This window comes from Labrus mixtus, chromosome 20 (assembly GCF_963584025.1).
Source record: "Labrus mixtus chromosome 20, fLabMix1.1, whole genome shotgun sequence".
Taxonomy (NCBI): Eukaryota; Metazoa; Chordata; class Actinopteri; order Labriformes; family Labridae; genus Labrus; species Labrus mixtus.
In genome coordinates, this window is record NC_083631.1 from 10,269,015 (window position 1) to 10,292,892 (window position 23,878).

The 23,878-nt window shown below is 46.9% G+C and overlaps 2 protein-coding genes across 5 annotated transcripts; both read left to right on the top strand.

Annotated features, from left to right (window-relative positions):
• Window positions 1-1,580: 1,580 nt before the first annotated feature.
• ap2a1 (adaptor related protein complex 2 subunit alpha 1) lies at window positions 1,581-19,182 on the top strand. 4 transcript variants are annotated; one of them, XR_009665791.1, is made up of 23 exons: window positions 1,581-2,355; window positions 5,904-6,118; window positions 8,563-8,756; window positions 8,838-8,967; window positions 9,112-9,213; window positions 9,597-9,856; window positions 10,079-10,247; window positions 10,336-10,473; window positions 10,553-10,735; window positions 11,203-11,300; window positions 11,380-11,611; window positions 11,782-11,970; window positions 12,051-12,205; window positions 13,498-13,560; window positions 15,152-15,214; window positions 15,591-15,673; window positions 15,994-16,082; window positions 16,280-16,404; window positions 16,479-16,595; window positions 16,681-16,750; window positions 17,002-17,136; window positions 17,576-19,030; window positions 19,063-19,182. XR_009665791.1 is itself a non-coding variant. In XM_061027195.1 (22 exons), exons 1-22 carry the CDS (start codon window positions 2,289-2,291, stop codon window positions 17,651-17,653), a joined length of 2,955 nt encoding a protein of 984 aa, XP_060883178.1. In that variant the 5' UTR covers window positions 1,581-2,288; the 3' UTR covers window positions 17,654-19,182. The 4 variants fall into 4 exon arrangements, 3 of the variants coding, with proteins under 3 accessions (XP_060883178.1, XP_060883180.1, XP_060883181.1); XM_061027195.1 differs by having other exon boundaries at window positions 17,576-19,182; XM_061027197.1 differs by lacking the exon at window positions 13,498-13,560 and having other exon boundaries at window positions 17,576-19,182.
• A 697-nt stretch (window positions 19,183-19,879) lies between these two features.
• si:ch211-195b15.8 (dual specificity protein phosphatase 8) lies at window positions 19,880-22,948 on the top strand. Its single transcript, XM_061065544.1, has 5 exons — window positions 19,880-20,482; window positions 20,951-21,045; window positions 21,571-21,730; window positions 21,820-21,943; window positions 22,028-22,948. Exons 2-5 carry the CDS (start codon window positions 20,953-20,955, stop codon window positions 22,683-22,685), a joined length of 1,035 nt encoding a protein of 344 aa, XP_060921527.1. The 5' UTR covers window positions 19,880-20,482; window positions 20,951-20,952; the 3' UTR covers window positions 22,686-22,948.
• The last annotated feature ends 930 nt before the right edge of the window (window positions 22,949-23,878 follow it).

Sequence of the window (23,878 nt, forward strand, 5' to 3'; positions counted from 1 at the left end):
TACAACTTCAATGGCGATGTGTCCGACTCCACATGAATGGAGCATCAGCGTCGGGACAGACATGATGGGGATGATCGTCGGTTGAAGGGCCCCTAATTCATTTTTGCCCCGGGCCCCAACAGACTCGAGGATCACCACTGCTGCTCCTGTAAGTGGAGCAGACGGTGAGTTAATGAAACTACTAAATATGCAGGAGGAGTGTTTATAACAGAGGCCGTTTATCCTCTGATGGACGAGACATTTGGGGAAAGGTTTAGATAAACCAGCTCCTTCAGACTCCTCATCATCACCTATACCCCCCCGCAGGACTAACTGTCGGTCCTGGGGGGACAGGGCCTTCTTCTCTCACCCTCTGGAACTCACTCCCAAAAACCATCAGAGACCCCCCCTTCTCCACCTTCAAGAAGACCCTAAAAACTCCCCTCTTCATCATGGCCTTGAACCTCTAACAGAATCTGTTCACCTCCTCCTTCTTCTATATGACTTCTTCTTTGATCTGTTTTCACTGTTCTGTTTTGTTGGTGTTCTTTGTTGAGCGTCTTTGAGTACTTAGAAAAGTGCTTAAAGTCTAATACATCATTCTTATTATTCTTATAATCAGTGGATCTGTTCAGTGTATGGACTGACAGAAAGTTTAGTTCATTCAAGTCACCAACGTCTTCTTTTCAAGTCAATATTCAGAAAACTGATTTTAAATTCACTAAATCATAATAACATCAAAGAAGCTGGAAGCAGAAAATGTTTGAAATGTTTCAGTTAATTTGATTTTGATTTATGGTTGATCGTTCTCTCTTTAAAGCTGTCAGGGTCACTTTGATTGTAGAAAGCATTTAAAAACATGACCCGTGTTTAATAAAAAACAATGTTCATGCTATAACAAAGCTTCACCTTCAGTCTCTGTCACCCGACCTCGGATAAGAAGAAGAAAAGGGATAAATGGAGTTTGTAAAATGTAAAATGTGCATTTATTGCAGCAGTAGCTCCCGATGTGGAACAAAGTATGGAAGTTGGTCTGGGAGCTGCAGAGACGACAGGTCACTTCCTGAGTACTGCCGAGGTGCCCTGGAGCAAGGCATTGCACCGAATCCCAAACAGACACAGCGTGCTCCATGTGTAGGCCCCTGACATCTCTCTATAACTGCACGTCCACAGGTTTGTGTCTGTGTGTATTATATAGTGTGAGAAGCAGAGGGTTAGGGGACCCTACAGTGATGGATAAAGTAAATTATTCTTCACTCTGTTCAGACTCAGAGAAACTCATCCAAACTAAAACTAGAGATTTATTTCAGGACCAATAACAGCCTCCTCTTCCTTCATCGGGGCCCTGAGTAGTCCCAAACCCCCCCCCCCCCCCCCCCCCCCCCCCTTTATGACGTCAGATAAAGTCAAAGACACCTTCAGCTGTTAGGTGCATGTTAACAGAGAAGCATCTGAAATGGAAATCCGATATCACCTGGACCTGTCTACGTTCATACTAATCTGCGTCCGTTGTTTATCCCAGCTCTCCTCTCTCTGATAACGGTTCAGCTCCAGCTCAGCCAATCAGCGCAGGGCTGGAAAGGAGCGTACGCGTGCCCGGGTACGTGGCGCGCGGTCCCGCTGTAGGTTCTTGTGTCACGAGCCTTACCGAGCCGCGGAGGCAGAATTAGTGCGGACCGGACATTTCATTTATCAGGTTTAAACAGAACAGGTGTTTAATGTCATATCGATGATCGGCAGGTAACTCTGTCAGCTGAGTGTTTCCGGTCAGCCGGTGATGTTTCCAACCATTTGAATGATATCGCTGGCCAGCTAGCTAGCTAGCTGTGGAGCTAGCTTTACGGTGCGTGACTCGAAGTAACTTAACGTTAAATCATCGGACGTTATTTTCATTAACGGATCTGACCGATTCTAGAAACATCCACGGAGTGTCTTTACACCTGAATCAATACTACAGGTGAGCGCGGAGCTGCTAACGTTAGCCCGAGAAGGATTGAATGAAATAACGTTAGCTGGTCATAGCAGCGGAAACGAGCCAGTTAACCGGGATAACTTCTCCCTCTGCGGGTTTAACCACCGACATCCAGCTAATCTGCTACGAGCTAACGGAGCTAGCCACCCACCGACACACCGTCACACCGAGCCGGGAGCTAACAGGCACTCATAGGGCTGATACCAGCGTCAGGTTGGCCCTTTGCAGTCAGGAGATCTGACCGTCGGTTCACGGTAACGGATCAGGCCGGAGAGAGGAGCTGACCGTCGGTTCACGGTAACGGATCAGGCCGGAGAGCAAACACCAAGCTGCCAACATGCCGGCTGTATCGAAGGGAGACGGGATGCGCGGATTAGCGGTTTTCATCTCGGACATCAGAAACTGTAAGTCTCATTTAACGCCGTTACACCCCCCCCCCCCCTCCTTCATGTTATAACTGCTGTCATTAACATCACGAACCGTAGTGAAGTGACGTCATCACGGCACTACTACAGGTCTCCCTGATTCTCCTACGAGCCGTCAAATTCACACTAATGTAGAAATCAGTAGTTCCTCACGTGTTGTCGGTAACTGTACCGTAAATACGGTGACACTGTCACATCGGTCACACTGATAATAACCACAAACATCTCAACGACACATTTTACTCTTATTCTGAAATATCTTCTGGGCTTCCGGTCCAGAACAGAATATAAACATATTTGTGTGTGTGTGTACACGTGTATGGTCCTGTGTGTGTGTACATGTGTATGGTCCTGTGTGTGTGTGTGTGTGTGTGTGTGTGTGTGCGCGCGCGCGTGTGTGTGTGTGTGTGTGTACATGTGTATGATCTTGTGTGTGTGTGTGTACATGTGTATGATCTTGTGTGTGTGTGTGTGTACATGTGTATGATCTTGTGTGTGTGTGTGTGTGTGTGTGTGTGTGTGTGTGTGTGCATGTGTATGATCTTGTGTGTGTGTGTGTGTGTGTACATGTGTATGATCTTGTGTGTGTGTGTACATGTGTATGGTCCTGTGTGTGTGTGTGTACACATGTGTATGGTCCTGTGTGTGTGTGTGTGTTTATATAATTGTCATGTATTAATGCAGTTAATATGTTCGACGTCTTGTGTTTAAAACTCTAAAGTCTTCTTTATTTAAATATTGAGTTGATTTAAAAACACCAAAGATTTAAAATGGTCACCTGTCGGATCGGCCAGGTGAGGAGGAGAGGAAGGATTCATCATGAGGAAAACTAAAACGTCTCTGTTCCATTCAGAGTGTACCAGTCATTAATCCAACATCAGGGCTCTACAGGACTTCTACTGTTGTTGCCGTTGTAACGAACAGGGGTTGATATCATTAGATTTATATCAGAATCATATCAAATTTAATAAATAATCGTGATGTCACAGATCTGACACATCTGTATATTCTTAAAAATCATATTTACTGTCAGAGAAGAAACTCATTTAGTTTATTTACCATCTATTTCAACTCTTTGCAGTATGTGATATTAAATGTGTTATTTTATTACCTCCTCCTGACTTTGACCCCTGCAAACATCCTTAACAAGGTCAAACTAGAGGTTATGTAGAGGTCATGGTATCAGCATGTTGGGTGCGTCTGAAAGGTTCCTCACTGAGTGAAATGACCCCGAAGTGTTTCAGTGATAAGAGCCGTTTGAATTCTCTAAAAGTTAAGGAAAGGTGGGTCAATGCTTCCTTTATAACCTCCTTTAGGAGACACTGGACCATCCTTTACCAAAGGAGATGAGATAGGCTGACCCACAATTCTTTGCGGCCGCAACATTTAAAGCGAGTCGCTCATCTGACCGCTCACGAAAACTAACGATGATCGTAAAGTGACACAGATCATGTAAGGGATGTTTTTATCCAGATGAAGTTTCATTCACTTCAGAATGCTTTGTGCAGATAAACATTATGTATATCTTTCATCATATTTATTCTGATGTTGATGTAAGAGTGGACAGGAAGCTGATGGTAGTCTATATGTCTTTTATTTCACTTCCTCGTGGTAATCAGGATTATTTCACCAGTAAGGGGAAAGTTTTTTTAGATCTTTTAGTAGTCCATTTTCTGAACATTGTAGTTTCACCACGGCAGACTCACGTCATTAACCTCCGCCGGCCCGTCACATTAATGACGTTGCCTCGTGGAAATGTGGTTGGATTGTCAGAGCAGCGCCATCGCCTTTCCCCAAGTCCTTTATGAATTCTCCTAACATCTTTCCTTAACCTCATGACGTTTTCCCCCGGGGTTAAGGTGAAGAGGATAGTGAAAGGAGATAGGAGGGATCCGGACCCCCCCCCCCCCCTCGTCTGTGTGTGTCAGATGGAGGTCGGACAAAAAGTCGATTTATTTAAAATCGAGATTCTTCTCTTCTTTTTTAAAGATTTAAGATGTATTATTATTTTATTTCATTTGTCTAATCCGTCCCCCCCTGCTCAGTGCTCTCTGTGCTGTAGATGGAGGTTTGTTATTCATGAATAAATATGAATAGTTCCTGAAGTAGATAATCAGCTGCTGTGGCGAGTGATGAAGACGTTCAGTGTGAACTCCTCTGTGATCATTATATTATATATATATATATTATATAATGTTTAGGGGAGATTCACTCTGTGGGGGTTCGGTGCCTCGGCAGTACTCAGGAAGTGAACTGGACCAGACCAACTTCCAGACTTGTTCTGCACCGGGACTTGAACCGGCAATCCTCTGGTCCCAAGTCCCTACAGACTGAGCTACTGCCACCCCACTATGTGAGTCCTGATGGGGACTCCTGTAAGATACACACACACACACACACACACACACACACACACACACACACACACACACACACACACACACACACACACACACACACACACACACACACACACACACACACACACACACACACACACAACCACCCCCCCCCCCCCCCCCCCCCCCCCCCGTGTGAAATGTTATTTCACACGTTACCTGCTCAGGTGGTTGGCTCTGATTGGTTTATCTTCCACACCTTGTTGCTGGTTGGCTGAAAATCCAGCGTATGAATGAGATGTGAGCAGTCTTTATGTAAACATGATTATCTCTGTTTATAGAAATTATGAGACTCTGATCTTCCACTGACACACACACGCACACACAAAGACACACACGCACACACACACACACACAAAGACACACACACACACACACACACACAAAGACACACACACACAAAGACACACGCACACACAAAGACACACACGCACGCGCACACACACACAAAGACACGCACGCACGCACGCACACACTCGGATCAGAAACCAACAGAACATCCTCTAAAAGAGTCTGTTGGGTCTTTGTAACGGTGTAGTCTGGACCCCTGGACCCTCTCTCCTCTCTCACTGGAGCTCACAGAGACATTTCCTTTGCTCCTCCCTCTGCGTCTCAGAAACTGAAGCAGACTTGTGCACAGGTGTTGTTTGAATGTGGGCCAGAGACTCTGCCTGTGCTGGACCTGGACTCTTCCTGAGGTCACAGAGACCGTTCTAGTCCCCCTCTGGTGGTTAAACTCCTAAACATCAGAGAATTGAAGACGGTTAGGGGGGCAGAGCTTTAAGAGTCTAGAGGAGGAGTCAGAAACACTCTGAGGTGAAGATCTGTAGTTAATAAAGGTCTGTGTGAACATTTCTTCTTCTGTGGTTTTAGCTGATGTTAACGTGTCGTTTATATCAAATCTTCAATTCAAAAGCCTGTGCTGCAGTTCTACAGTGTTTTCAAAGGAGGCCACTCCTCCAGCTGTCTGCGCTGGTCATGTGACTGAAGCTATGGCGCCCTGAACATGTTGTGACTCTGATCAGATTTCTTCATGTTTTTGTCTCATATTTAATATCTGAACGCACGTCTTCAGACTGTGCACATTGTAAATGATGACAACGTGTCACTTCCTGTCTTACCTTTCAGGTAAGAGTAAGGAAGCCGAGATCAAACGGATCAATAAAGAGCTGGCCAACATCCGCTCCAAGTTCAAGGGAGACAAAGCTCTGGACGGATACAGCAAGAAGAAGTACGTGTGCAAGCTGCTCTTCATCTTCCTGCTCGGACATGACATCGACTTCGGACACATGGAGGCCGTCAACCTGCTCAGCTCCAACAAGTACTACACCGAGAAGCAGATCGTAAGTCCACCGCCGTGTGCGCGTGCATGTGTGTGTTCAAATGATTCGTTATTTTTCAGTTTACGTGAGCATGTTAAACTTCTTCAAACAGTTTTAGTAGTCAGCCAAGGTTTTTTATTCAAAACAAAAATGCCTTGTCTTGAATTAGGCCACGCCCCCTCTAACACATGTTGCTTAATAAGCCTGTGTGTCTCTAACGATTGATCTTTAACATCATGAGCTCATCATCAGTCTGTTTTTAAACTCAGTGCTGACGATGTGTGTGTCGTCAGGAGAAGTAGAGCTCAGGGATCGATCCGTGACGATGTGTGAACACAATCAGGGAGGTTTGGAGAACGAGGAGTTCTGGGAAACACAATCTGAGATGTGACAGTTTCTTCTGTTTGATCAGCAGCTCGTATTGATCACATGATGGGATCATGATGTCAGAATATGAAAGACTGTGTGATCCAGGCTGTAGGAGGATCAATGACCTGTGTGTTATCACGCTGTGTTGGTTCAGTGCTGGTCTTCATCCAGACTCCGTGCTTCAGGTCCAGACTACAGTTCAGGTTCAACTTGTTGACCAGGGTCTGCACACAGACATGACTCGCTCTTTAAATGTTGGCTTCATGGCGTTTGCTTCACATCGTCAGAGATGGAGTTTCAGTCACAGGTTCTCTTATCTGAACTCACCTTTAATGTTTGAAACAACAATCTGTGAAGTCGTCTTCGCTTTTCTTAACAAACTTTTTCACCTGGATGTTGTTGGTATAACAGTCCAGCTGATATGAGGGGAGACGAGAGGCTCTCTGTTCATCTGTTGGACTTCCTGATGAAGGTTTGAAGCTGAAACGTGTCAAAGAAGTATTTAAAGTCCACGTCAGCACGCCGTCATGTCATAGTTTTAAAGACATCTTTATGAAACATTGAAATGAGAAGCGACCTGTGGATCTGATTGGACCGTCACCGTCAGCTTCAGTTCTTTCCAACACTATCGATCATTTTCAATCTGACTTTTTTTTTTTTTTACAAAACGTGAAGAACAAAAAACCTGAATCTGAAATAACAGACCACATAATCATCCCCAAGAGGAACATAGTCACACTCCTCTCCTCCTCCTCCTCCTCCTCCTCTTCCTCCTCCTCCTCCTGCTCCTCTTGATTGCTTTCTTTGTTTTGAAAATGTAGAGAACAGGGAGGTGAAGAACATAGTTGATGTTAAAGCAGAACAGAGAGCTGAACCTGTTTCCTCACTGTGTGGTGGACTCAGGAACAGGAAGTGTTGAGTCAGCGGGATAATGTTGAGTCAGGAACTTTACACAGCACAAAGCTTTTTATTCTCTGACCCTTCAGTGAGGACACTAACATGAAGACTGGCCTGAGGATAGAAACCATCAACTGAATGTAGGGACAGGAGTAAAAGGCTTCATTAGAGGAGAGAGGGACTAGGAGAGGAGAGAGGGACCAGGAGAGGAGAGAGAGAGCAGGAGACAGGGAGCAGGAGAGGAGAGAGGGAGCAGGAGCAGCTATCTGTCAGTCGGGCAGTTTGAATCAACCATCACAATAACATAATCCATCTGTTTGTTTAGTCCTCGTGAATTATAATAATTAATCTCACTCAAACACACAGATGTGAACTAGCAGTGATGTGTCTAATCTAAAACGTTAAAGGACTACATTACCCAGGTGTATCTGATGTTTGTAATCTGAAACGTTAAAGGACTACATTACCCAGGTGTATCTTGATGTTTGTAATCTAAAACGTTAAAGGACTACATTACCCAGGTGTATCTGATGTGTCTAATCTAAAACGTTAAAGGACTACATTGCCCAGGTGTGTCTGATGTATCTAATCTGAAACGTTAAAGGACTACATTACCCAGGTGTATCTGATGTGTCTAATCTAAAATGTTAAAGGACTACATTACCAAGGTGTATCTTGATGTTTGTAATCTAAAACGTTAAAGGACTACATTACCCAGGTGTATCTGATGTGTCTAATCTAAAATGTTAAAGGACTACATTACCCAGGTGTATCTTGATGTTTGTAATCTAAAATGTTAAAGGACTACATTACCCAGGTGTATCTTCATGTGTCTAATCTAAAACGTTAAAGGACTACATTACCCAGGTGTATCTGATGTGTCTAATCTAAAACGTTAAAGGACTACATTACCAAGGTGTATCTTGATGTTTGTAATCTAAAACGTTAAAGGACTACATTACCCAGGTGTATCTTGATGTTTGTAATCTAAAATGTTAAAGGACTACATTACCCAGGTGTATCTTCATGTGTCTAATCTAAAACGTTAAAGGACTACATTACCCAGGTGTATCTGATGTGTCTAATCTAAAACGTTAAAGGACTACATTACCCAGGTGTATCTTGATGTGTCTAATCTAAAACGTTAAAGGACTACATTACCCAGGTGTATCTGATGTGTGTGATTTTAAACCCTCCAGGGTTACCTGTTCATCTCCGTGCTGGTGAACAGTAACAGTGAGCTCATCCGTCTCATCAACAACGCCATCAAGAACGACCTTTCGAGCCGTAACCCCACCTTCATGTGCCTTGCGCTTCACTGCATCGCCAACGTGGGGAGCCGCGAGATGGCCGAGGCCTTCGCCAGCGAGATCCCCCGGATCCTGGTGGCTGGGTGAGTGGTCTGAACTCTCCTGATTGTATCTGTCATGTCTCAAACACATGTGTGACTGAGCTGGTCATGTGACGCCTGCAGAGACACCATGGACAGCGTGAAGCAGTCCGCCGCTCTCTGTCTGCTGAGGCTCTATAAGACCTCTCCTGACCTCGTGCTGATGGGGGAGTGGACGTCTCGTGTGGTTCACCTGCTCAACGACCAGCACATGGTGAGAACACCGGCACACTTTGTTATACACAACATGTGAACAACGTGATGAAAGTTTCCTTTGAGACCTAAAATAACAGAGATGATGAAGATGAAGATGAAGATGATGATGAAGATGATGTTGATGTTGATGTGTGTGTTTCAGGGTGTGGTGACAGCTGCCATCTCTCTCATCACTTGTCTGAGTCAGAAGAATCCAGATGAGTTTAAGACCTGTGTGTCCCTGGCCGTGTCTCGTCTCAGCAGGGTGAGTGACAGTAACAAAGAGCAGCTTAACATACAAATATAATGTCTGTATTTATAACATCAATGTTTCTTTTAGTCTAATGATTCAGTTTTAATCCTAAAAGCCTAGCCAGGGACGGGGGTTGCAAATTAGCCAAGGCTAGAAACCTTTATGCATGGCATCTACTTTGTACTTAACATATGAAGCATGTTTACTGCATGCTGTTAAATAAACAAATAAATAAAGATACAATCAGAGCTCTAATAAACTACATTCAAGATTCTCAGGTGGATGACTTGACCTCTGTTCAATCACTAGGAGAGAACACTGCTGATCCTTCCTGAATGAGTGTTAGTGATGCAGAGTCTCCACTGGTTTCCTTCTGATCCCTGTTTGTTCTGCAGATTGTGTCGTCAGCCTCCACCGACCTGCAGGACTACACCTACTACTTTGTCCCTGCACCGTGGCTCTCCTGCAAACTGCTGCGCCTGCTGCAGTGCTACCCTCCTCCAGAGGATGGCGCTGTTAAAGGTCGTCTGGTGGAGTGTCTGGAGACCATCCTCAACAAGGCCCAGGAGCCACCCAAGTCCAAGAAGGTTCAGCACTCCAATGCCAAGAATGCCATCCTGTTCGAGGCCATTTCCCTCATCATCCACTACGACAGGTGAGATATCAGCCAATCAGCTCGCAGTGCTTCATGAAGTCATCCTGAGCTGAGTCACAGTATCTGCAGCTTCTCATGATGATGATGTCAGAGTGTCTCATTCACTACATGGTGGTCTTTGTTAGTCTAAATGTAAAGTCAGCTCTTACAGTTTGCTCAGGTTTATGTTGACACGTCTAACTCGGGGAGTTTAATTTGACTTTCTGGTCTTCTGGTCCTCAGTGAGCCGAACCTGCTGGTGCGAGCCTGTAACCAGCTGGGCCAGTTCCTGCAGCACAGAGAGACTAACCTGCGCTACCTGGCTCTGGAGAGCATGTGCACTCTGGCCAGCTCCGAGTTCTCTCATGAAGCTGTGAAGACGCACATCGAGACCGTCATCAACGCCCTCAAGGTGGCGCCCCGTGCACAGAACATGCCTTACCTTTGTCTTATCAAATCATTGAGTTGAAGCAGTAACGGTGTGCTCTCTGTCTCTGCAGACTGAGAGGGACGTGAGTGTTCGGCAGCGAGCGGCTGATCTGCTCTACGCCATGTGTGACCGCAGCAACGCCAAGCAGATCGTAGCTGAGATGCTGAGCTACCTGGAGACCGCAGACTACTCCATCAGGGAGGAGATGGTGGGTGGAGCTGCGTGGAGGCGACCATCTGACTGCAAGGTTATCAGACTATAAGCTTTAATGTGTTTCCCTCCTCCAGGTGCTGAAGGTGGCCATCCTGGCAGAGAAGTACGCCGTGGATTACTCCTGGTATGTGGACACCATCCTAAACCTGATCCGCATCGCTGGAGACTACGTCAGTGAGGAGGTTTGGTATCGTGTCATCCAGATCGTCATCAACCGAGATGACGTGCAGGGCTACGCCGCCAAGACGGTCTTTGAGGTGACACTGCCTGAAATGTTCACATGTAGACTGACATCCTGTCCCCCCCCCCTGCAGGACAAACTATCAGTCCTGGCGGGACAGGGCTTTTCCCTTGCCAAGTTGCCAACACTGTTTCCTCTTCCTGTGAGCGCCGCAGCAGTAAGCAACATACTAGGCTCGCTCACGATGGAATTTTACAAAATAAAAGCCAGTGAGCAACAAACTTCCACAATAAGAAAATAAATAATAAAAACTGCGTTAATGCGAGATAAAATAATTGTCGGCGATAATTAATTAATGAGTTAACGCGAAAATAACGCGTTAACGTGCCCAGCCCTAATTATTATCATTATTATTATTATTATTAGTATTATTGATCAGCCTTTAGGAGTGAGTATTTGCTGAATGCTCTGATTGATGTCTGATCCAGCTCTTTATAACGCCTCTTATTATCACACAGTAACATCAGTGTTTGTCTGCTGCAGGCCCTGCAGGCCCCCGCCTGCCATGAGAACATGGTGAAGGTTGGAGGCTACATTCTGGGAGAGTTTGGAAATCTTATTGCTGGTGACCCTCGATCCAGGTTGGTTAGTGTTTTTTGTCTGCTGAAGCACAAAGTTAAAAGTCTGATTGATGACTAATAATCCTGCTTGATGTTTCAGCCCCCTGGTCCAGTTTAACCTTCTTCACTCCAAGTTCCACCTGTGCTCGGTGCCCACTCGCGCCCTGCTGCTGTCCGCCTACATCAAGTTCATCAACCTGTTCCCAGAGACCAAGGCCACCATCCAGGAGGTGCTGCGCTGCGACAGCCAGATCCGAAACTCCGACGTGGAGCTGCAGCAGAGAGCCGTGGAGTACCTGAAGCTGTCCTCCATTGCCAGCACTGACGTCCTGGTGTGTGTGTGTGAGTGAGTGTGTGAGTGAGTGTGTGAGTGAGTGTGTGTGTGTGTGTGTGTGTGTGTGTGTGCGTGCGCGTGCGTGTGCGTGCGTGTGTGAGTGTGTGAGTGAGTGTGTCTGTGTGTCTGTAGCTCTTAAAGAACACCTGTGTCTCTGTGTCTCCTCAGGCGACCGTCCTGGAGGAGATGCCTCCATTCCCAGAGAGGGAGTCGTCCATCCTGGCTAAACTGAAGAAGAAGAAAGGCCCGGGCGCCGTGTCTGTGACCGAGCTGGAGGACAACAAGAGGGAGGGAGGAGAGCTGAACGGAGGGGGCGAGCGGGGCCCTGACACGTCAGCCATGGCGTCCTCTAACGCTGTGAGCACGCTCTCTGTGTATCGCCTAACTGAAGTGTTTTATCGTCATGGTCCGACTGACCTCTCTCTCCTTTCTCTCAGTCCACCCCGTCTCCGTCAGCTGACCTCCTCGGGATTCGTTCTGCGGTTCCTGTTGGTGCTGCTCCAGCAAGCGCTGGCAGCCTATTGGTTGATGTGTTCTCTGAGGCGGGGCCTGCTGCGGTCTCTGCTGCTGTGAACGATGACGGCTTCCTCAGGTAAACGCTCTTGATGAACAGGATGAGACACTGAAGACAGAAACATCAGATATATGCAACACACACACAGCTGTTGAAGCACCTTGACTTTGATTGACAGGTGCTGTTCTCTGTGTGTGTGTGTGTGTGTGTGTAGACAGTTGTGGTGTGTTTGTGTTTAAGGGCGCGGTCACACTGGCAATCCGTACCGTGCCTAAGAACGCTTCCCCCCTAAAGTTGGGTTCATTTGAGCAGTGTGAGCGCTCCGTGTCGTACGGCACGCTGTGACACGGTACAGTTCAGGTAAACAACGTGGACAGCCTTCATTCAGTCTGTATGTGACTCAGAGTAAAGACAGGAAGCTGTCATGTTCTCTGACCGCGCCTCTCTTTTATTTATTGATTTTATTTATGGCTGTATCTGATAAAATGTCAGTTCTCTGTCATGTTCTCTGATGTGCCGCAGCGGACTTGGATGTGCGTCTCTTTTTTTGTCTGTTTGTAAACACACTTCATAATAACATAAAACCATAACACATGTGCTGGTAAGATGTTATGTTCAAGAGGTAACCGTGCTTAGGCCCGGTTTGTCCTGCAGCAGTGTGACCGCAGGACGTCCAGGCCAGCGGGGGACTGGGGCGGGGGGGGGGGGGGGGGGGGCAGTGTGACGGCGCCCTCATACAGCTAAGTGTAAAGTGTCTGTGCTGCTGTCGGCTCTGTCTTTCTCTCTCTTTGTTTAATATGAACCTGTCGACCTGGAGACGTTGACCCTCAGCTCACTGCTCCTCTGCAGAGCCTGACAACACTTTTATTTATCCTCCTGAATGTTATCTCAACGAGGCGTTCAAGGAATCATATTAAATCTACTTCATTCATATTGTTTTATTCCTTGTTGTATAAGATAACAACACCATCTGTCTCACTGTCACAATCTGAGCTCGCCTCAGAGACTGCAGGTAGTCCCCCCCATCATGTCATGGGGTGGGGGGGGGGTGTTATCAGGCTGTTAATATAACCTAAACTTCTAACAGAAGGGGTTAAAGTCCGTCTGACACGTTCAGTCTCCATGGTCGTCAGGTCGGCTACACTTGTCTGTTCTTTTATCTTGCTGTGTTTGTGACTGTCTTTCGTCTTTTTTCTCTTCTTCCCTTCTCTCCATTTTCCTGTGTGTGTGTGTGTGTGTGCGTGCGTGTGTGTGTGTGTGTGTGTGCGTGTGTGTGTGTGTGTGCGTGTGTGCGTGTGTGCGCTTGTGTGTGTGTTTTGATTTGAATGTGTGTCCGTCTCCTGTCCTCTTCCGTGATTGGACATTGACAGAGATCTGGAACCGCCCACCGAGACCTCTGACTCCCTATTGGTGGAGGGTTCTGGTGACTCGGAGTAAGGGCCTGTAGTCATGTTACTACAGTTAGAAAACTACAAACATGGCGGATCCACGTTGTGTTTGTAGGATAGATTGTGTGTCTTTCAATGAACATGTTGTTGGTTTAATTTATAAAAGACACACACACTGAACATGTACAAACACATTTAAACACTCTGGTGATGAAAACATGATGAAAAGACGTTTCCCTCCAAAATGAAGTTCAAAACTAACTGAGCTTTTGTTTAAGCTTTAAATAACTGTTTGACCAATGAGGGAAGGACTACGCTCTCCTTAGAGCTTTATTATTAATTAGCTGAGTCGTTTCTGTATTTTCAGTTTATTGTTCGTCCTCTCAGGAACATCAAAGGGAAGTTGTGCTGCTTCCTGCTTCACTGTCATCATCTATTATTATTATTATTATTATTATTATTATTACAGACATAGAAACATCATGGCTCTGCTGTAAACATCTAGCTTCATGTTCTACATACATGTGAACAGTGTGTGAAGTTAGGATCATGTTTTACTGCAGCTCACAGAAGAGAAGCAGCCCGTGTGTTCACACTGAGTGCTCTTTAAAGTCACACTCAGTATTCTGACTTAATGATGCATCACCCTGTTTTCATATCAATCAAATCAAACACAAACCTGAGACCGGCTGCTAAAACTAGAGAGACAGACCTCACCTGTTGCTGCCTTGCTGCGGCACCACCATTCACTCTCTGGAATTACTCGCTCTGCTCGGTTCCAGTGACAGCTCAGTATTCTAACATAAAACACGGGACAATAACTCAAGATAAACTCGGGGAAGCAGTCAATTGTCTCTCATCCAACCTCCCAAGACCTCCTGCAAACCTGCACGCCTGAGCTCATCAAGATGCTGGCTCCTCAGCCATTGGCCATACACCCAGGCAGGAAGCCCCGCCCCCCTCTCTAGCGTGACAACAATGCAATACAACAATCAGGGAAGGTGTTGTGGTAAAGGAGTCTGTCTGCAGTTCTGCAAATTAAAAACCATAAATCAGCCTGTGTTTGGCGACTAGGACTTTGATTTGTGTTGCCGTGGTAACGATAGTGTTAACTTTTTATTCATACTGAAGTTTAAACTGTGACACTCGTGGTCCATCACATGTTCTTCACATTACAGATATGTTTAATAATGTGGGAGGATAGTTTAAAGCTCCTCTGTGAGTGCACCCCCTGCAGGTGGTGTCTGTGATCCTACTGGAACACACCTTTAATGTCTTCAGTTTGAGCATGGCTCAGCAGGGTGATCACTCCTGATTGAATGACGTGTTGAGCTAGTGTTTGACTCAGTGTGCTGCAGTAAAGACACAAACATGTAGATAGATGATGATGAAACTGAACATGTCTGTGAAAAGATGTTTAACTGCTTTCACTAACCTCAGCATTTTATCCTCTCCTCCTCCTCCTCCTCCTCCTCCTTCTCTGGTGTTTCTCTGTAACCGCTCTGATCTCCTCCTCATGTTACTCCTCCCTCCTCCTTTCTTTACATTCTTTCATGTATTCCTCTATCCTGTGGTCCTCCTCCTGGTCCTCCTCCTCCTCTATCCTGTGGTCCTCCTCTGTCCTGTGGCCTCTCAGCTCTGCTCCTCCCTCTGAGGATCCTGCTGCTCCTCTTCCTGAGGCAGATGAACTTCTCAACAAGTAAGCTTTCTCTGTGTGTGTGTGTGTGTGTGTGTGTGTGTGTGTGTGGAGACTGGCTGCAGCGCTGCATGTTGCCTGTAGGGGGAGTCACCTGCTGTCATCTTTGATTAATGAACCTATTCTGATTGGCTGATTGATTCCTGCAGAGTTCCCCACCTAATCAGACAAACTGCTTTTTAATCCTTAAATAATCAAACGGGAAACATTAATCAGTTTCAAACTGAATTACCTGTGATACCTGTGATGATGCTTTATGTAGTGATTCATCAAACTGAATTACCTGTGATACCTGTGGTGATGCTTTATGTAGCTGAGTATTGATTCATCAAACTGACTGCTCATTGGTCACTGACTCCATGATGTGTTTCACCTGCAGGTTTGTCTGCAAGAACAACGGAGTTCTGTTTGAGAATCAGCTGCTACAGATCGGCATCAAGTCCGAGTACCGTCAGAACCTGGGTGAGTGTTTTATGACAGGAGGGGGCGGAGTCTGTTGGGCTTTATCCACATATGGTCGTGGTCTGTTGTTTGGTGCAGTTAGCCGATCTAGGCTATGATCCTGGTTTCTTCAGACTGGAGCGGCTCTTCTCTCCATACTCTTTATAAATCAGACTCCGTGTGTGTGTGTGTGTGTGTGTGTGTGTGTGTGTGTGTGTGTGTGTGTGTGTGTGTGTGTGTGTGTGTGTGTGTGTGTGTGTGTGTGTGTGTGTGTGTGTGTGTGTGTGTGTGTGTGTGTGTGTGTGTGTGTGTGTGTGTGTGTGTGTCTCTCTCTCACTCAGGGAGGATGTACTTATTCTACGGTAACAAGACGTCGGTTCAGTTCGCTAGCTTCACCACCACAGTCAGCTGTCCTGGAGAGCTGCAGTCTCATATCCTTTCAGAGTGACAGGTGACAGGTACATTAACAGTGTGTGAACCTCCTGTAGAAAGCAGACTAATGTTTGTGAATATATAATATATATCATCAACTCCTCTGACTGTGCTCACATCAGAGTGTGTGTAGGTCCGAGTGTATGTGCGTGTCTTTGTATTAGTGATGTATGGATGCTCCTTGACAGCCAGTTACAGCTCAACGTTCAGACCAAACCAGTTGAGCCACTGGTAGAGGGTGGAGCTCAGATCCAACAGGTGCTCAACATCGAGTGTCTGACTGACTTCTCAGAGGCTCCGCTGCTCAACATCAAGTTCAGGTGAGCTGACACTGAGGCTGTGTATCAGTCACACAGCTCAAACACTCCCTAACCCTAACCCAACCTTCAAACAGATACGGTGGAGCTCTGCAGAATCTCACCCTGAAGCTGCCCGTCACCATTAACAAGTTCTTCCAGCCCACTGAGATGGCGTCCCAGGACTTTTTCCAACGCTGGAAACAGCTCAGCCAGTAAGTGTGTGTGTGTGGGTGTGTGCGTGCGTGTGTGTGTGTGTTCCCTGCTAATATTAACGTCTCCTTTTTAAATTCTCGTCAGGCCTACACAAGAAGCACAGAAAATCTTTAAGGCCAGTCATGGAATGGACACTGAAGTCCTGAAGGCTAAGGTAATCTCACCTGTCGTCATTGACCTCACCGGTCCTCATTGACCTCACCGGTCCCTGTCATTAACCTCACCCGTCCTCATTAACCTCACCCGTCCTCATTAATCTTGCCCGTCCTCATTAACCTCACCTGTCCTCATTAACCTCACCCGTCCTCATTAAACTTACCTGTCCTCATTAACCTCACCTGTCCTCATTAACCTCACCCGTCCTCATTAACCTCACCTGTCTTTGTGCTGTGTGTGTGTGTGCAGCTGCTGGGACTAGGAACGGCCCTGCTGGACAACGTCGATCCAAACCCAGAGAATTATGTGTGTGCTGGAGTGATTCAGACTAAGGGCCAACAGGTGGGCTGTCTGCTGAGGCTGGAGCCCAACGCACAGGCACAGGTACACACACACACACTCACACACACACATTAGGGATGTCCGCATTTAGTCCACTAAATGACTAAATGTCATCTTTGTCGGCACCAGAATCAAGTTAAACACATATTTTTATATGTCACGTTGTTCTTAAACTGTAATACAGCTGCCCACCGCTAGTTGATGCTGTAGCTCTTATAGTGCTGCTCTACTACCCTGATGTAAATATGCAGTGAACAGAAAGCTCCACCTCCTGGAGCAGAGCGGTATGTCAGTGTTTATAACATGGAGATCAAATGGTCTGAGTCAGGTTCACAGTTTGACTGTTTCTAACTTTGAACGACTAGTCTGATTTTAAATTATTGCATGAACATATACAAACATTTGAAGAGTCAGACCCTTCTCAGGTGTGTGTCCTGTTTAACTGTTTCTCCTGTGTGTGTGTGTGTGTGTGTGTGTGTAGATGTACCGTCTGACTCTGCGCTGCAGTAAGGACTCAGTCTCCAAGCGTCTCTGTGAGCTGCTGGCAGAACAGTTCTAGAGTCCAGACCAGACCTGGACCAGGACTCCCACCATCCCCACCAGCCAGCTGCCCCCCCCCTCCCCCTCCCTCCAATGAAGAGTCTCTGAGTAAACCAGTTGTAACCTACATAAGGGAAAGCAGCCACTGCTAGCAGCAGTGTCCATATTCTGTCATTCCCCTGACCCCTCGTTTATTAACATGATGCTTCTTCTTGTTTCTGTTGGTGTTTACCTGTGTAGCTGCTGGCCAACACTCTGACAGCGTGTGTGTGTGTGTGTGTGTGTGTGAGAGACAGAGGGTGTGTGTGTCTCTGGGTTGTGCTGGGGTCCCATTCTGCTGCATCCTGACTGCTCTGTAGTGCTCATCATAGACGTGAATACACACCACACCTGTGTGTGAGAGAGAGAGCGAGAGAGAGACATTAGAAAAACATTCCTTTCAGAGAGATCATACACACACACACACACACCTTGAGGTCCAGCTGTCCCTCATTTCCCTCAAACATTCCCATAGACAGTCAGCTGGAGGTGTTGGGACGGTCTCTAAGCCCCGCCCCCTTCCTTTACATTTCCTCCTGATCTGTCCACTCATGTGTTATCAGTGTGTGTGTGTGTGTGTTAGTGTGTAAATATATGCTGGTGTGTTCCTGTTGTGTTTCTGAGACATTCCCATCATGCTGGTTGAGAGGACAGCACAGAGTGGACGCAGTGGGGACGGGGACGGGGTGAGACACTCAGGTGAAGTTCCCTCTGTGCAGCTGCTCTCCTTCTCCTTTTGCTTCATCTACACTAATCCATCCAGGAACTTTTCTAACCAGCTTCTTTTCAGGACACTAAAATGTTCCAGATTAAATCAAAAAGACACACCTGTAATCCACCAATTAGAAAGGGTCAGCACGGCGAGGTCCCACCCCCCAAAGATTGTGCACTTCCACTTCGTAGCTCCCTCAGAGCAGGAACCTTCTGAAGGAGAAATCGTTAGTTTGTCTGTGACTTCACTGATGGAGGCTCACAGATATCGATCCACTTTAACCTTACTGTGAGCTTTGATTGACAGTTCTCACATCCTATGACAGCAGCAGGCTGATCCTGATGTCTGCAACAACAATAAAATATGTTGGTGTCACACTCAGTGGGGGAGGGGGGGGCAGGATGTCAGACACCCGCATGTCCATTACAACCACAGGGGACTCAGTGTGTGTGTGTGTGTGTATATGTGAGAGAGAGTGTGGCTGTAAGCAGGTAATAATAAAAAAGAAGCCTAAAGACATTTCTAACCTATGGTCACATGACATTCAGACAGGAAGTTGAACTGTGTAGTGTAGTCATTCTGTGTGTGTGTGTGTGTGTGTGTGTGTGTGTGTGTGTGTGTGTGTGTGTGTGAGAGAGTATGTATGTGTGTGTGTGTGTGTGTGTGTGTGTCTGCAGTATCCACTAGCTGTTGCAGCCTCATGTATCGGTGTTAAAGACCTGTCCATTACCTGTGTTAGAATAAGATTTACTCTGTAATGAAGAAATGTGAAAGTAAAATATGCCATATATCCAAAATTACGTGTTGGGACTCTCTCTCTTACACACACACACACACACTCACACACACACTCTTCTCTCTCTCTTACACACACACACTGTCTCTCTCGCACACACACTCTCTCGCACACACACGCGCGCTCTCTTAAACACACACTCACTCTCTCACACACACACACACACACACACACACACACACACACTCTCTTACACACACACACACACTCTTACACACACACTCTCTCACACACTCTCTCTTACACACACACACACACACAATCTCACACACACACACTCTCTTACACACACAAACACTCTCTTACACACACTATCTCTCACACACTCTCTGTCTTACACACACACTCTCTTACACACAAACACACTCTCTCGTACACAAACACACTCTCTTACACACTCTCTTACACACACACACTCTCTCTCTTACACACACACTCTCTCTCTCACACACACTCTTACACACACACACTCTCTCTTACACACACACACACTCTCTTGCACACACACTCTCTCTTTCTCTCTCTCTTACACACACACTCTCTTGCACACACACTCTCTCTCTTACACACACACACTCTCTCTTTCTTACACACACACACTCTCTCTCTTACACACACTCTCCCTCCCTCTCTCTCTCTCTCTTACACACACACACACACACACACTACTTATAGTAACATTTGATCTAAAGCAACCTGATCATCCATCTTTAGTGTAAGACTTTGAGCTGTGGTCAGTGGGAGGAGCCAACACTTCTGACAAACATGCTGTCACATATAAAGTTCCTCCACACTGACTGATACACTATGACACCTGCAGCAGCTTTATGAATCTTCACTGATTCCGTAGTTTATCACTGAGGAGTCGCCCTCTGCTGGACAGGAGGAAGAATGCTGTCTGCGTACTAAAGACAAGGCTTTAGCATGACGTCACATGAACCACTGTGAGCCTCCTCTGCTCCATCTCGTTAATAAAGATCTGACTTCATGTTAGAGGATGTGGGTCAGAGATAAACTTGTGTGCACAGTGCGCATGCTCAGACTGCCGCGTTTAATGCACCTGAAGGAACAAGAAAAAGTCCGTTTTAATATTTGCACAGGATCACTGAGGTGTAGAATCATCTCTGCTGAGTCTGCGCGCCCTGCCGGCCTGTGATTGGCTGCAGATGACATCATCTCGTGCTGATCTATTGTTGGACTGAGGATGAGCTCATAGTTTAGAGGAGCCGAGCTCAGAGCACAAAGAGGCAGAGACACCAGGAGCTGCTGCAGACAGAAAACTACCGACTGCGACTCTGACAGTGAGTAACATTCAAGGTTCATATTCTTTTGATATACTGACCCTGCGAGCTGCAGTACTCTGCGAGCTGCAGGTTTCTGTGAGCAGCCGGACTATGGGGTCTCTAGGAGCTGCAGGTTTCTGTGGTCTCTAGGAGCTGCAGGTTTCTGTGAGCAGCAGGACTATGGGGTCTCTAGGAGCTGCAGGTCTCTAGGAGCTGCAGGTTTCTGTGGTCTCTAGGAGCTGCAGGTTTCTGTGAGCAGCAGGACTATGGGGTCTCTAGGAGCTGCAGGTCTCTAGGAGCTGCAGGTTTCTGTGAGCAGCAGGACTATGGGGTCTCTAGGAGCTGCAGGTTGACCTGCTCCGACAGAAAGAAGCGCTCAGTCGAGGAGTCGCTGCTGTCAGACCTGCATGCTGCGCACACAGAAACCCAGAGGCTTTAAGGTAGACCCCCCTGCAGGTGTAACATGCTGTGTGTTTCCTGTCTCAGACATGCTGTGGACTCGGGACAGAGACTCGGAGAAACCTCCACTCTCCAACATCCTGCCCAGACTCTACCTGGGAGCAGAGAGCGACGTGACGCAGGTGAGTGTGAGCGCTGCAGATCGATGTTAATAAATATACTTCATCATTAAATTTTATTTTTATGTTCTTATAATGACGTCACTTTGTGCTTTCATTTTCCTTCATGCAATCATTTGTATTAAAGTCATTGTATTATTGTTATTATTATTACTGATTGGAGGAGGTGTTGGTGTTGTTTACAGCTGACTGCTGGTGTTCATGTAGAGAGCTTTAGTGACGTCATGCAGGAGTGTTAGAGCTATGAGCGCCCCCTAATGGAGAGCAAAGGATCAAAACAATGTCCGATTAGATCATTTTGTACTCGAGATAGTTCTGTCAAGTTTCTGCACGCCCACTCTCTCTCTCTGCCCTGTGTTTCATAGTGTCTCTCTCTCTCTCTTTCGCTCTCTCTCTCTCTCTTTCTCTCTCTCTCTCTTTCTCTCTCTCGCTCTCCCTCTCTCTCTCTCTCTCTCTCTCTCCCTCCCTCCCTCTCTTTCTCTCTTTCTCTCTCTCTCTCTCCCTCTCTCTCTCTCTCTCTCTCTGCAGGACGGCCTGTCGTCTCTGGGGATCTCGTACGTCCTCTCTGTGAGTCGTTGTAGTCCTCAGCCGTCCTTCCTGCCTCACTCTCGTTACCTTCGGATCCCTATCGACGACTCTCTGTGGGACGACCTGCTGCCCTGGATCCCCGAGGCGCTCAGCTTCATCGGTAAGCCCCCTCCTCCCCTCCCCTCCCCCACTCTTCATGTACAGTATACTTTCATGACATCTAACAGTGTGTGTGTGTGTGTGTTTCAGACGGGGCCATGTCCTCGGGGGCCTCGGTCCTGGTCCACTGTGCAGCAGGGATCTCTCGGTCTCCGGCCCTCGCTGTGGCCTACATCATGTACAGTCTGGGACTGGACCTGGACCAGGCCTACAGGTACACACTCAGATCAGATGTATTGTTATCAGAGTGAGAGGTCGTCCTAAGAAGTCCTAACTTTGCTGTCCTGTGTCTCTGCAGGTTTGTGAAGGAGCGTCGTCCCTCCATCTCTCCAAACTTTAACTTCCTGGGTCAGCTGCAGCTTTTCCAGAGCACGCTGAGCCTCAACACGCCTGCAGGGGGCGCCATCACCCATCATCCTGACTTTAACCCCGCCCACAATGAGCAACAGTCTGACTGTAACCCCGCCCACAATGAGCAACAGTCTGACTATAACCCCGCCCACAATGAGCAGAGGGCGGAGCATCAGGAAGCCTCAGATCTGACAGATCAGAACGGACACAGACTCCGATTTGACGAAAGGGGGATCCGACATCTTCATGAGACTCTAAACCTGCAGCAGAGGGAACATCATGTCCCACCCCCCTTCACACTACAACTCCCAGCATCCTCTGCTTCACTACAGGACAAACGCAAGAGCCTCACCCTCTCTCTGACACCGCTGGGAGTCAGCCCTGTCCCCCCTGCAGGGGGGGCAACCACACCTTACAGAGACAGTAAACAGGACGTCCACAGAGAGCACAGCGCCCCCCACAGGCAGCAGAAGGAACAGGGTCTGCTGTCCCCGTTCAGCTTCAGCCTCAACAAGCTGCTGGACTGGGGGGAGAGGCTGCTACTGGGGGGTCTGTTTGTCCCTCCTGTGAAGATGGGACAGCCCGCCCTGCCGTACAGGTGCTGAGGACGAGAGGGGGCGGGGCTTATGTGTGAGCATGTTTGTTAAAGATAATGATGTTTGTACAGACAGAGAGCTGATTTATTTATTGATGATTTATTTATTACAGAGACGATTCTATAAAAAGTTTACATGAAAACAAACATCAGCTGATCTTGTGACCTTGTGATCATGTGACCTTGTGATCATTTGATCATGTGACCTTGTGATCAGCGCTTAAGACTTTGATTTCATGTATTTATGATCATTAAACTGTCGGATTGACTCAACATGTTTGAATGTGTCAGAATATTAAATTACATAAATCAGAGGTTACCGAGCTTTTCATCATAAGAGCGCCCCCTGCTGGTGTCTCAACAAACAGAGCCCCTCAGGACCTAACCCCCCTAAAGTGATACCCTGCTGTCAGAATGGAACATGAATTCATTACTTTGATTTGAGTGACAGGTGAGTCTGATTGAGTAAGAGCCTTTGAGTTCATATGTGAAGCTTTTATTTTGAAAGCCTCAGAGCAGACACAGCCTCGCTCTCTCTCCTAGCGGGGCGGGACAGCACCTTCGGAGCCAATATATGGTATAATAAACCTGTGGTTCTCACCTGGTCCAGCCCCAGGATCCACCGGCACCTCTTAACGAGAAGTTGTGACATGAAAAACTGAAAAGTTTCAACCACTCGGATTGATTTTGAAGCCGTTTGGACGTCAGAACAAAACAAACGTGTTTTAAGGACTCACTGACAACGACTCCACGAACCTGTTCTGGGTCCCGACCCTCCAGTTGAGAACCACAGATGTAAACGTTTCACTGTTAATAATCATGGTGACTTCATTTGACAGCCTGGTGTCACTCGGCATTAAAACATTCTGCAGCTCTACATCTTAAACCTGCATTCTCTCTGATGTCCAGCAGGGGGCAGAAGAGGTCTGCAGCTGATTCCCTCAGTTACAGTTTAAAGTCTCAGTGTAAAGATACACAGAGGTGATCAGGCTCCTGTGTTATAATAAATAAAGATGAAATCATTTTAGTAGAATCTACACTAACCAATCACAGGGCTGAACTGCTTTCACATCCGGTGCAAAAATATAACACTTCAGCTCTCTGTCCGCCTCATGAGCGCCCCCTGCAGGTGAACTCCTGGTGAAGTTTTCAGGTACAGAGGTGAAGTATGTGCTGCCTCAGGGCAAGGATATCACACACACA

Bases quoted from the DNA above. Each gene is read 5' to 3' on its own strand.
- ap2a1 (XM_061027195.1), top strand. From the start codon at position 2,289: ATGCCGGCTGTATCGAAGGGAGACGGGATGCGCGGATTAGCGGTTTTC. The intron at 8,757-8,837 runs GTGAGTGGTCTG...TGACGCCTGCAG, and splicing joins CCCCGGATCCTGGTGGCTGG to AGACACCATGGACAGCGTGA. The intron at 15,674-15,993 runs GTGAGTGTTTTA...TCTCTCACTCAG, and splicing joins CGAGTACCGTCAGAACCTGG to GGAGGATGTACTTATTCTAC.
- si:ch211-195b15.8 (XM_061065544.1), top strand. From the start codon at position 20,953: ATGCTGTGGACTCGGGACAGAGACTCGGAGAAACCTCCACTCTCCAAC. The intron at 21,046-21,570 runs GTGAGTGTGAGC...CTCTCTCTGCAG, and splicing joins CAGAGAGCGACGTGACGCAG to GACGGCCTGTCGTCTCTGGG. The intron at 21,731-21,819 runs GTAAGCCCCCTC...TGTGTGTTTCAG, and splicing joins CGAGGCGCTCAGCTTCATCG to ACGGGGCCATGTCCTCGGGG.